The sequence below is a fragment of the Crinia signifera genome, chromosome 6 (genome assembly GCF_055691185.1).
Source record: "Crinia signifera chromosome 6, ASM5569118v1, whole genome shotgun sequence".
NCBI lineage: Eukaryota > Metazoa > Chordata > Amphibia > Anura > Myobatrachidae > Crinia > Crinia signifera.
In genome coordinates, this window is record NC_139222.1 from 287,755,871 (window position 1) to 287,769,491 (window position 13,621).

The 13,621-nt window shown below is 50.5% G+C and overlaps 2 protein-coding genes across 3 annotated transcripts; one reads left to right on the plus strand and one right to left on the minus strand.

Moving 5' to 3' along the window:
- Window positions 1–6,144: 6,144 nt before the first annotated feature.
- Window positions 6,145–8,914, minus strand: LOC146007321 (protein S100-A1-like). Of its 2 annotated transcripts, none has more exons than XM_083145665.1 (3): window positions 8,865–8,914; window positions 6,529–6,729; window positions 6,145–6,442 (listed from the first exon to the last, which is right to left on the minus strand). In XM_083145665.1, the coding sequence occupies exons 2-3, from the start codon at window positions 6,667–6,669 to the stop codon at window positions 6,302–6,304; spliced, it is 282 nt and encodes a 93-aa protein (XP_083001791.1). In that variant the 5' UTR covers window positions 6,670–6,729; window positions 8,865–8,914; the 3' UTR covers window positions 6,145–6,301. The 2 variants fall into 2 exon arrangements, with proteins under 2 accessions (XP_083001791.1, XP_083001792.1); XM_083145666.1 differs by having other exon boundaries at window positions 8,870–8,903.
- A 1,814-nt stretch (window positions 8,915–10,728) lies between these two features.
- Window positions 10,729–12,596, plus strand: LOC146007322 (protein S100-A12-like). Its single transcript, XM_083145668.1, has 3 exons — window positions 10,729–10,764; window positions 11,790–11,969; window positions 12,407–12,596. Exons 2-3 carry the CDS (start codon window positions 11,838–11,840, stop codon window positions 12,548–12,550), a joined length of 276 nt encoding a protein of 91 aa, XP_083001794.1. The 5' UTR covers window positions 10,729–10,764; window positions 11,790–11,837; the 3' UTR covers window positions 12,551–12,596.
- Window positions 12,597–13,621: the final 1,025 nt, after the last annotated feature.

A 13,621-nucleotide genomic window follows, 5' to 3' on the forward strand; every position in this document is an offset into this window, starting at 1 on the left:
ATGTCCCGCCGTTCCAGGTCCAGCACCCCGCACCGCCGGATCTTCATGCACGGGGGGGGGATCCCCCACGCGCGGAGGGTTCCGCCTGCTAGCTGGATTCCTCCCAGACCTGGTCCTGCGGGCGGAAGGAGCCCGGCCCGCAGCCAGGCCTGGAGGGTCCCTGACGGGGCTCCGTGAACGGCGCTGAACCCTGGGGGACACCGATGGGCTGAAGCGCTCCGGAGGCCTAGACCTCCGAGGCCGTGCGCCCGCTGAAGCAGCCTCCTGTGTTGCTGCTCCCAGTCCCCCCAGCAAACCGGACATCTGCTGCTGCAGCCATTCAGCCCCTCTAGTGCCCGCTGCCTCCCTAAGGGCAGCAAGCGCAGCGGATACCTCCGCATCAGCGTCACCTGGGGAAGCCATGGGAGATGCCAGGGCTGCTTAGCTGTTGAAAAAATTCTCCCAGTGACCCCTATTTCCCGCCTGAACCCTGCCTATAAACCCTTCCAACACCCCGTTAAGCCCCTCCCCCTATGACCCTCTCCTTTGACACCCCTTCTATGACTAACCTGCTAATCAGCTCCCTACAAACCCTGTCAGGGGAGCCTACCCCCAGGCTTTGCCTCAAGTCCGGCTCCTACATTATGCCCCCAGTAGCAGTACCGCTTACACATAACGCCTGCAGTAGCAGCACTGCTTCCACACAGAATGCCCCACACATATTGCCCCCCAATAGTGCCACACACAATGCCCACAGTGCTATGTACACAGTGTATATGGGACGGAGCTGACCATGGAGGGAGGGGAGAGCTAGCTGCCACTCCTGCGGGGAGTGGGGACAAAGCTGCCACTGCTGGGTGGACTGGGGATGGAGCTCCCACTGCCAGGAGGTGGAGGGAGAGAGGAAGTGACAGATGGAGGGGGTACGGAGCTTATGCTGGGTGGAGGAGGGACAAAGTAGCAGCTGCCGGGTGGAGGAGGGAAGGAGGCAGTGGGCAGCATCTGGCCAGCTTCTGAAAAAGGGAAAGAGGTGGCGGGTGGTGTTTAACACAGGGGTTCCCAATCTTTTTTGATTCACGGCACCCTAGAGTATCAGAATTTTTTCACGGCACCCCTAGGCCCCCAAAAAATTAATTAAAATTGGGTTTATATGTGATTCTTAGGGTCAGTTATGTGGGAAAGGGCAGGATTTGCTTCTGTTTGTACACATTTTATGATTGGCAGCCACCAGCATTGCTTTTAATCATAAATAATTAACCATTAATGATTTGAGTTGGTCCTGGACTACCAACCCAGGGCACCCCTGCATGTGTCCCGAGGCACCCCAGGGAGCCACGGCACACAGTTTGGGAACCACTGGTTTAACAGATACAGCTGACCTGGGCTGAAATCATGTGGGGGGTGGAGGGGCATCATTAAGACGTGCCTGTGCACCCTTGGCACCTACCACGCCTATGATCAGGGGGTAATGAGTGCAGCTAACATATGACCTGGGAAATGTCAGTGGGTAATGAGTACACTGGTGCATATTGCCCACATAATCCCTTGGGCCACACTTAAAGCTTTGTGGGGGCATCTGTAATTGGTGCGGTGCCCATAGGCCCCCTGTCGGGGGTGTTAACATCTCACACCCTGCGCCCATGTTCTCCCATGCTTTCTGCTGGGAGAGCTGCGCAGTGCTAGAATCTACAGCGCTCAGCGGGGGATGGAATTTATGCTGAATACAGACCCCTTCCTCTTCCTATCCCCATGTAAATGGGAGACCAGAGGGCCACCATTGTTCCACCATGGCACCGTCTCTCCTCCCCCAAAATAAAGGTCATAATGCCCAGCGAGCCTCCGATGCCCTAAGAAATGTAGAGAACTCTAATAATCTGTAAAGGTGACCATACACGGCTCCATCTTCAGTGTATGACAATCTGATCTTCTGTGAGCCGTCCCAGGCGGCAGCACCTCATGCAGCCTATTCACAGGTGATGTATCGCATGTGGCTACGTTCCCTGCCGCCGGGAGGATGCTGAATCTGGAGATATAATGGCACAAAGGCAGGGATGGTGTGAGGGTTCTCTGCACCCCAAGAAGAACTTCTCCTACTGCCCACAGCCCATCCCTCTCCTCTACACACTGAGCTTGCTGGAGGTGCAGGACGCTAGTCCATCTCTGATGTTTGTTTAAAGCAGTGGTCAGGGAACTCGGTCCTCGTTACCCCACGCAGGGCATGTTTTGCAGGTCTCCTCACAGAATCACAAGTGAGATAATTAACTCCACCTTCGGACCTTATAAAATGTGTCTGAGTAATTAGTACACCTGTGCACCTGCTGGGTTACCAGCAAAACATGTGTGGGGTAATGAGGACCGAGTTCTCTGACCACTGGTTTAAAGGGACAATCATTTACACCAGTGGTTCCCAACCTGGGGTGCGCTGCAGACAAGTCTGGGGTACTTGTAAATAATATTGGAAATGGTAGAAGTCTCCTGATGGTGGAAGAGGTGTAACATTGCCATGGAGATGATCCGCATTACATCACTTCCGAGTCCATCATCGGCGTCTCGTCGTGCTTTGGCCCGGCCAGCAATCCCCTGAAAGCTACCGGCACTGCCCTCACATCAGCGGTCACCTGTCCTGCGCTGACACGGGGAGAGGAAGCAGCGGCATTAATCCTACAAGCATTAGCGGGAACCCCGGAGATATTACACAGCCATTGGCCAGACACAGGGGGCCCAATTCCTGACCGCACACTACTCCTTACATAAGGACATGCATACCAGTCGCTTCCACTCATAAGGTCTGTGGATATTTCATATTGAGAGGAGGGGCACTCATAAATGACAAGCCTAATCAAGGGGTACGGGAGAGAAAAAGGTTGGAACCTCTGATTTACAGAGCAAACACCATAGCTTGCAAGTGATCGGCACATTGATACATTGTATTACATTTCCCCATTTATCTCAATGTCTACTAGCTTGTGTAGCCGGGTTGGAGACCCCCCCCCCCCTTCCCCAGTCAGTGCTACGCATAGTGGTGTAACAGCAGATGCAACCGCTATGGTGTATGGCAGCCTTAATACACAGATGATATTTCGGAGGAAATTTACTAAAGGAAATTTGTAAAAAAAATAGGTGTATCTGTATCCAGAAATAGTTATTTTTTACATTTACTATCCCGTAAATATGGCAATTCGTATTCGTATTGATGTGCTATCAATACGAATAGCCGTATTTTTGGGATAGTAAATGTCAAAAATATGTGTATTTCTGGATATAAATACACCTATTTTTTACAAATTTCCTTTAGTAAAGTTCCCCCTTCATATCATATACTTCTGTCCCATAGCTCCCTTCAGCAGGGGGAGAAAGCCGGGCTCTGCCAGAGAAATGGGGTCCTGATACTGGTTAGAAGGATCCCTACCACTGCTGAACATACATGCACTGCTCGGCCTGACATGGACAGAATGAGGTACACAGTGAAAGTGGTAGATGTCACTACCAACCCTGCTACACCTCATCTCCCTATTGTCCCCTACCCCCCAAATGTTCACACATGCGCTGTAGGGTGCAGGTACTAGGCTCCCAGCAGAGAGGAAGGGGCCTGGCTGGAGGAAGCTGCACATGGGCCTCCTCCCCTCTTATGACACCCCTATAGCGGGGGTTAGTGTCCTGTAGTCTGTTAGCGAACCTGTGTATGGCGGGAGGCAGGAGTGCACCTGTGTATGGCGGGAGGCAGGAGTGCACCTGTGTATGGCGGGAGGCAGGAGTGCACCTGTGTATGGCGGGAGGCAGGAGTGCACCTGTGTATGGCGGGAGGCAGGAGTGCACCTGTGTATGGCGGGAGGCAGGAGTGCACCTGTGTATGGCGGGAAACCGGAGTGCACCTGTGTATGGCAGGAGGCCGGAGTGCACCCGTGTATGGCCAGAACCGGATTAACAATGGGCCTGATGGAGCTATTGCTCCAGGCCCACTCTCCAAATAGGCCCATTTTGTAGCTGAGGGTCAGGGCTTTCCAACGAGACCAGCCCCGCGTTGCTAGCCCCCCAGGATCCAGAGATACTTCCAGGCAAACCTTGAACGTTTTCCCCATAGGATAACATGGGACCCGCTAATTCCGACCTCCACACGATTCCAACGGCTGCCAGTTCCCCCTCCGGCATCACAGAAACTCGAGGTTGATCTCAGTCGAACCCAAAATGCTGGGCCTTCAATCTGATACCTGGTTCATATGGGTTCATTGGTTCTAGAGATATTGCAGGTAAAACTATTTTTTTTTTTTTTTCATTTCTGAAATGTAATTTCATGGCTGTTCATGTTGTTTGAGGACAGATTTCTCTGGAACCAAACGGCCCAGTTTCACGGGACCAAAATCATTCGAAGGCTACATGTAAATGGGTCAGTTGGTTCCGAAGATATAGCTGGTTGTTTAAAAGGGGGCGGGGGTTGTTTTCTCTCCCCCTCACACCAGAAAATGCAGGGACTAGGCTGGTGTAAAAGGGGCCAGTCCGAGAATGTCCCTGCATGATCCTGGGACCATATTCCCTGCATTTTCTGGTATGAAAGGGGTATTATTTCAAATAGCCGGGATATGCAGTGCTCAGAATACAGCCTAGCAGCCCCCTGCTCTCTGCCCGGCTATTAATGGCTGTCATTTGTGCCCGGCGGCAACTGGCCCCCAGTTACCGCAAGCATGTATTCCCCCTTGGCAATGAGCATGTAATCCCACATGGCAATGAGCATGGAACCCCTGGCAATGAGCATTTAGGTAAGCAACACTTATGTAGCAGAATTTTTAATAGGCATTATGGTGTTTGGCATAATACATACTGTAATGGAGATGATGGTGTGAGGCTTAACATGTAGAGGGCATTATGGTGTAAATTTTTAATGTGTGCCTTTGGCGCGCAATGCCCCTATTTATGAAGCATATTGCTCAATCTGTTTGGTATAGTGCAGGCATGTCCAAACTATGGCCCTCCAGCTGTGAAACTACAAGCCCCATCATGCAATGCCACAGTTTTGCAATTAGGGAATGCTAAAACTATGTCAAGGCATGCTGGGACATGTAGTTTCACAACAGCTGGAGGGCCACTGTTTGGACATGCCTGGTATAGTGTGTATTTGGCTCAATCCATGTGGCAAAATGTGAATTTTGCCTTAATCTGTCTGGCATAACGTGAATTTTGACTCCATCTGTGTGCCATAGTGTGAATTTTTGCTCAATCGGTGTGAAGTTTGTCTCATTCCATGTGGCATAATGTGTAAGAAGCAAGTACAGTATCCTCAAACTGCGGCCCTCCAGATGTTGTGAAACTACAAATCCCAGCATGCCTTGCCACAGTTTTGCTATAAGGGAGTGTTAAAACTGTGGCAACATCTGGAGGGCCGCAGTTTGAGGACCCATGATTTAGACCTTAATCTGGCTCTGTGTATGGCAGGAGTGCACCTGTGTATGACAGGAGGTAGGAGTGCACCTGTGTATGACAGGAGGTAGTTCTAACAATCCAGGTACGTTTTGTTTGTTAGGTAAACACTAACTTCGCTATCCCTGGAGGGGCTGCAGATCCGGGATGCCAGGCGTACAATAAATAGCTGGAAGAGCTTTCTCACAGAGCCAGAACCACGGGTAAGACAAGAGACCCCGCTCTGGTAAGTTACATTTTGTACTCACAATGGCCAGATAGCACAGTTGTGGCAGGGCATGCTGGGATATATTGCTGGGTCAGTAGAACACTCCCCTACTTCCTAGACAGATGCACAGATGTGTCATGTTGGGTTCTCAGCCTCAACGCTCCTGTACCCTTGTGCTAGAGGTCCATCTCCTCTAGAGGATAACTATCATTACTGCCCAGGATGTTCAAGGTGGCTCAGTAAGGAATATCACTAAGATCTGCTATAGCATGGTTACATGTCAGTGTGTGGACAACATCCTCCAAGCTTCTTATACCAGCCCCCAATGGTATAAACCAAGAACTACTAGTGCCCGTCAGTGTTCTAACAAGAGACTACACCAACCTTATAGTCACTCACCAGTCATGTTCTAAATTAATGTGTCCCTAGAAGCCAACCACATTCATTCTGTACCCGGTATCATTGTCACACTGAATACTATAGGGCAACTTTCCTATATCTCCCCAGGTATGAAGGTTCCGTACTATAAACAAGACATGGTCAAATATCCTCCAAATCACTTTATTTATACAAAAGCGTAGCACCAGAGGATACCATACATGGTCACCAGTCACAGAAGCGTGGCACCAGAGGATACCATACATGGTCACCAGTCACAGAAGCGTGGCACCAGAGGATAGACATCACCAGGAACATCAGACTTCATGATTTGTCATAGAATTCATGGTAAGCCAAAATGAAGCCAGAGACAAGATCTACGTACTCCTGGAAGGACACCTTTCCATCTTTATTCTCATCCAGAGATTTCAGGAGAGCTTCCACGTAGGCCGGATCTCTCTCGTTCTGAAAGGAAGGGAGAAGGTTAGAGGTTAGTGTCCTGCTTAGACATTAGTGGGAAGCACACAATGGTCCTACAGGTGGTGTCTCACCCATTGTGTAAGGACCAGCTGCTCCTTCAGCAGGTTCTGGAGCTCTCCCCTGGTCAGATGGTTCTTGTCACCCTCCTGGGTGGAGTATTTGTAGAATATATCGATCATTCCCTCCAGGGCGGTTACCAGCTCAGATGGCATCTCGGGGATGTATGACAATAGGGGGTGAGATCTTAGGCTGTGGGATGGTGGGACAGCAGGCTGCATAGAGGCAGATATGGGGGTTAGTAACAAAAGGATGGGAAGGTCCATGCATCCTAGGGAAGAGGTAGGAGCCCTGGAGCAAGAGGGGTTGCTGGAACAGGGGTGTAAGGACAACCCACCAGTCACATACACATCAGCCTCCAGGAGCATGGAGTGTTAGAACCACGTCAGGCCACCACCATTATAGACTGTCAGACATAAAATGCAGATTCCCGTATGATAGGTGACAGCTGTTATATGAGCCTTACATTGCGGATAGCAGGCTGATCATTTCCTGTGTGCTGGGGGTCTATGTGTGACCCAGGTATATACCTGATGGTGCAGTACCTGTGTCAGGGCAGCTGTGTGCTGGGGAACCAGGTGTAGCCCAGGTATATACCTGATGGTGCAGTACCTGTGTCAGGGCAGCTGTGTGCTGGGGAACCAGGTGTAGCCCAGGTATATACCTGATGGTGCAGTACCTGTGTCAGGGAAGCTGTGTGCTGGGGAACCAGGTGTAGCCCAGGTATATACCTGATGGTGCAGTACCTGTGTCAGGGCAGCTCTGTGCTGGGAACCAGGTGTAACCCAGGTATATACACCTGATGGTGCGGTACCTGTGTCAGGGCAGCTGTGTGCTGGGGAATCAGGTGTAGCCCAGGTATATACCTGATGGTGCAGTACCTCTGTCAGGGCAGCTGTGTGCTGGGAACCAGGTGTAGCCCAGGTATATACCTGATGGTGCAGTACCTGTGTCAGGGCAGCTGTGTGCTGGGAACCAGGTGTAGCCCAGGTATATACCTGATGGTGCAGTGCCTGTGTCAGGGCAGCTGTGAGCTGTGTGCTGGGAACCAGGTGTAGCCCGGGTATTATACCTGATGGTGCAGTACCTGCGTCAGGGCAGCTGTGTGCTGGGGGAACAGGTGTAGCCCAGGTATATACCTGATGGTGCTGTACCTGCGTCAGGGCAGCTGTGTGCTGGGGGAACCAGGTGTAGCCCAGGTATATACCTGATGGTGCAGTACCTGTGTCAGGGCAGCTGTGTGCTGGGCAACCAGGTGTAGCCCAGGTATATACCTGATGGTGCAGTACCTGTGTCAGGGCAGCTGTGTGCCGGGGAACCAGGTGTAGCCCAGGTATATACCTGATGGTGCAGTACCTGTGTCAGGGAAGCTGTGTGCTGGGGAACCAGGTGTAGCCCAGGTATATACCTGATGGTGCAGTACCTGTGTCAGGGTAGCTGTGTGCTGGGGAACAGGTGTGACCCAGGTATATACCTGATGGTGCAGTACCTGTGTCAGGGCAGCTGTGTGCTGGGGAACCAGGTGTAGCCCAGGTATATACCTGATGGTGCAGTACCTGTGTCAGGGCAGCTGTGTGCCGGGGAACCAGGTGTAGCCCAGGTATATACCTGATGGTGCAGTACCTGTGTCAGGGTAGCTGTGTGCTGGGGAACAGGTGTGACCCAGGTATATACCTGATATTGCAGTACCTGTGTCAGGGCAGCTGTGTGCTGGGGAACCAGGTGTAGCCCAGGTATATACCTGATGGTGCAGTACCTGTGTCAGGGCAGCTGTGTGCTGGGGAACCAGGTGTAGCCCAGGTATATACCTGATGGTGCTGTACCTGTGTCAGGGCAGCTGTGTGCTGGGGGAACAGGTGTAGCCCAGGTATATACCTGGTGGTGCAGTACCTGTGTCAGGGCAGCTGTGTGCTGGGGAACCAGGTGTAGCCCAGGTATATACCTGATGGTGCAGTACCTGTGTCAGGGCTGCTGTGTGCTGGGGAACCAGGTGTAGCCCAGGTATATACCTGGTGGTGCAGTACCTGTGTCAGGGCAGCTGTGTGCTGGGGAACCAGGTGTAGCCCAGGTATATACCTGATGGTGCAGTACCTGTGTCAGGGCTGCTGTGTGCTGGGGAACCAGGTGTAGCCCAGGTATATACCTGATGGTGCGGTACCTGTGTCAGGGCTGCTGTGTGCTGGGGGAACAGGTGTAGCCCAGGTATATACCTGATGGTGCAGTACCTGTGTCAGGGCTGCTGTGTGCTGGGGAACCAGGTGTAGCCCAGGTATATACCTGATGGTGCGGTACCTGTGTTAGGGAAGCAGATATACATTAAGATAAAAGATGATGGGGAAACCACCATTACCTTACACAGTCAGGACACCCGGCTCCCTCAGAGACATGTGGGGTAATGACTGAGCCAGGTATATAAGTACCACCCATAATTGGCTAATGGGATGCACATGTAATTAGCAGTGATTAGTACACACGCAGCTGCCCTATATACAGCAATAATAATGGCCGTGTCCTCTCATCGGGAAATGGTCTTTGGGTAACCAGCATTTAGGTCGACATGCAGGACGGTCGACACGGCTGTAGGTCAACTTAAGCATTAGGTCGACATGGTGGTAGGTCGACAGTCACAAGGTGGACATGGGGTCTTGTTACATGTTTTTGTATGTGAAATGTGCCAACAGGCGGTACAGTACTTCATGCCCTACCATTCACTACGGAGCGCGGTGCGAGAATAAAATAGTGTGCCGAGTGTAGCGAGGCACCGTGCCCGAAGTATGGAGAGCGCAGCGAGCCATGGAGGGGACGCGGTGCTATGTTTCAGTGTCCATGTCAACTGTGTCAACATTCAGGACCAAAAAATTGTGAAAAACCCCAATGTCAACCTTTGACTGTTGTCCTACTCCCATGTCGACCTAATGCTTGTGTCAACCTAATGACCCTGTCAAGCTAACCCATGTCGACTTACATGTTGACCTTTCTGCATGTCGGCCAACATGCTGGTGACCTATGGATCCCTACCCCTCTCAGCAGGAATATAAATGGTGCTTATACATAACAGTGATACGGAGGAGACACTGGGCCTTATTCTAGTTCACTCTTAGAGGCAAATTCCTTCTTAGCTGGACAAAACCATGTGCACTGCAGGTGGGGCAGATGTAACATGTGCAGAGAGTAGATTTTGGTGAGGTTTTTCTTCAGAGTGAGATCTATATTGCAGTGTAAAAATAAAGCAGTCAGTATTTTCCCTGCACAGAAACAAAATAACTCACCCAAAGCTAAATCTCTCTGCACATGTTACATCTGCCCCCCTGCAGTGCACATGGTTTTGTCCAGCTAAGAAGGAATTTGCCTCTAAGAGTGAACTAGAATAAGGCCCACAGAACGCTGTTCACTTATAACTTAACCTTTATCTCCATGGCAACACGTACATCCAGGGATCAGTATATCTATAGGGGTGAGACTCAGGCTGGGCACACACCTATAGATTTCTCTGCGCAATCTGTGCGGTGGACACCGGGATCTGGTGACGTGAGGGACATATGACCATCAGCCATTGCTCACAAACGCCAGGGACACATTAGTCACACAGCGCCCATAGTCTCACCAATGGCTGACGGGCAATGATCAGCTCCCGGGCTGCAGAGCTTACAATTAGCAGGGTAATATCCTCTGTACGGCGTACCCATGGGGTGTCAGTAGTCCATTCCTGTTATCTATTGTAACGCCCGCAGAGACCCCGCTCACCCGCCAGTCTGTCATACACACATATACAAGTGTCGGCACACAAGGGGCGACGCAGCGGCATGTTTTGGGTCACATTTGCTTTGTGTCGCTGACCGGCTTCTGAGCAGCCCATGTGACCTGTAATCTGGTCATGTGACCACAATATATACATGGCTGCCGATTATTCCTCTGTGTACCACAGACAGCGCGTGCAGCCCATGTGACCTGTAATCTGGTCATGTGACCACAATATATACATGGCTGCCGATTATACCTCTGTGTACCACAGACAGCGCGTGGCCATAAATAGACTTGTCTCCTCCTTATCACTGTTATTATATATAAGCAGCATTTATATTCCTGCTGAGAGGACACGGCCATTATTATTGCTGTATATAGGGCAGCTGCATGTGCACTAATTACTGCTAATTACATGTGCATCCCATTAGCCAATTATGGGTGGTACTTATATACCTGGCTCAGTCATTACCCCACATGTCTCTGAGGGAGCTGGGTGTCCTGACTGTGTAAGGTAATGGGGCTGGTGGGAAGGCTGGTATTTGTGGTTCCACTTGGAATGTTTACTGCGTGTAACTTTTGCAAATGGACAAATTATGTTGGTGGGGCAGATGTAACAGGTGCATAGTGTGTGTTTTCGGTGGGGTGTGTTTAAACTGAAATATAAATTGTAGTTTAAGCATACCTCCCAACATGACCCTCTCCAGGAGGGACACATTGCTCTGCTCCTGCACTTCCCTCTTAATGTATGATTGCCATCACCTGTGCTAAACAGGTTAATTGATAAGAAAGGTGTCGCCACAGGTGATGGCAATCATACATGAAGAGGGAAGTGCAGGAGCAGCGTAATGTGTCCCTTCTGGAGATGGTCACATTGGGAAGTTTGGTTTAAGCAGTGGTGTAACAATTGTCGCGGGGGGCACTGTGTGAGTACAGGTGTCGGGGGTCTGTGGGGCTATTGTAATGCTGTTCGTCTGTGGCCAGGACTTACCTGTCTGCGCAGTGGTCCCGGCTCCCCTGGCTTCTGCTTAAATGAAAATGGACCATCATTAAATGTCCGCCCCCATAAAGCAGAGTGTTCTGAAACTGTCTGCTGTATTGGGGAGAACATTTTGTAATGTTCCGTTTTCATACCAGCAGGAGGGGAGACAGGACCGCATACAAAATCTGTGGCTCCCGTCACAGCACAGGGGCATGGGTGGTGGGGCGTTTGCTATCTTTACTGGGGGGGGGGGGGCACTATTTTCATAGTTACGCCACTGCGTGTAAGAATAAAGCAGCCAATATTTACTCTGCACAGAAACAATATAACCCATCCAGATCTAACTGTCTTGGCACCTGTTACATCTGCCCCACCTGCAGTGCAGCATGGTTTTGTCCATCTGCGAAAATGGCATCTTTGCAAACAGTTCTGAATCCGGTTTTATGTTGTAACTGCCTCCAGTATATCCTCCTGTGCCGGTTATATCTCCCGGGGTCTCTGTGAATATCTATCCCTTACAGGAGATGTCTTGTTCCGTGTTCCCCCTTCTAGATATTGTACCACACCGCTGAGCTCCGACCACCCAGCCACAGCCCAGAGATGGCGACTACAGAGCTGGAATCCTACATTAATCGATTGATTGACGTCTTTCACCAGTTCTCACTGGAGGAAGCTCTGACCAGGGGGGAGCTGAGGATACTACTGGCGGACCAGCTGGGGGATGCCATACAGGTGAGACCCCTCTAGTGTGGGGGCATATGGCAGTGGGGTCACTTGGGGTGTGTTAGTGTCCAGCACATAAAGCAGGGGAACCCCGACTGTGGGATTCTAGGGTTATCCTAGTGGCAGATCCTTTAAGTTCTCTACTGCCCTGGGGGGGGGGGGTCCTGCACTGTGGGGGCATTGGGGCATGTTCAGTAACGTGTTGTCTGTACCATCGCCTGGTGGGAGATGAGGAAACTGTATACCACAGGAATAAGAACCCTACGGGTGATGCCCACACGCAGGGGCTGCTTATTGTGACCCTGCCCTGGTTACCTGCAGCCCTGTAACTGAATGTAGGGTTCTAAGGCTTCTTACATAGGACCCCCACCTGGTCCCTTATCTGTAGATGTAGCTAATACACGAGGTGTCCTGGACTGGTGTAACCATCTCCCTTCCTCTGACAGGGCATGAAGGACGCGTCATACGTGAACAAGGTCATGGAAGGCCTGGATGAGAACAGAGACGGCCGGGTGGACTTCAAGGAGTTTGTAACGCTGGTGTCCAGCTTGCTGATAGCTTTCCACCATGCTAGGCCGCCACGTATCTGATGTCCCCAGGGGCCACGTCTGTCTGAAGAAACATAATGTAACAGTGTTTCTGTGTCTGTCATGATTTGCAGATGTTACACAGGATGGAGCAGTGTACCGGGGGATGGGTGGGAGCCGGCCTGTAATTGGGGATATGGGTATAATGAATCTGATTACAGGGTTATTATATACAGCTGTGGTTCCATAACTCAGACCCCAAGGATTCCTAACTGCATGTTTTCCCGTTCTCAGCACAGATGCACAAGTGAGATATTAGCAGGTGCTTCTGCTGGGTGACCTGGGAAATGTGTCGGACATAGGTGTGTGCAGCCCATTCTCTAAGGGGGTGTACCATTGTCATCCATGATGTATACAGTGGCAAACGCAGGATTTTCAGAAGGGGGTTTCCAGAGGGGCGGAGCAAAGCATGGAGATGGACACCTAGGTGACCCAGTATATGCCTGGTCAGTTACAGTATTATAGATAGACCAAATATATATTTGAAAAAAAAATATATATATATAATTTAAATTTTGCAACAAGTTTGGCACTCGGATAGATGACCAATTGCTCCCGGTGACCCTGCCAGAAAATCATATATAGTCCAGGGGGTTCATTAAAGAACCAGGCCGGCACTCAGGGAGACTGTTCAATGAAATAAAGATACTACACCATTCGGGCGTGTGGTTGCCTGAATGGTGTAGTATCTTTATTTCATTGAACAGTCTCCCTGAGGGCCTTATTCGAGTTCGCTCTTTCTGACAAAATCCTTCTTAGATGGACAAAACCATGTGCACTGCAGGGGGGCAGGTGTAACATGTGCAGATAGAAATAGATTTGGTGATTCTTTGCAGGGTAAATACTGGCTGCTTTATTTTAACACTGCAATATAGATCTCACTTTGAAGTAAAACCCCACCCAAATCTAATTAGATCTGCACAAGTTACATCTGCCCCCCTGCAGTGCACATGGTTTTGTCCATCTAAGAAGGATTTTGTCTGAAAGAGTGAACTCGAATAAGGCCCTGAGAGCCGGCCTGGTTCTTTAATGAACCCCCTGGACTAATATATATATATATATATATATATATAT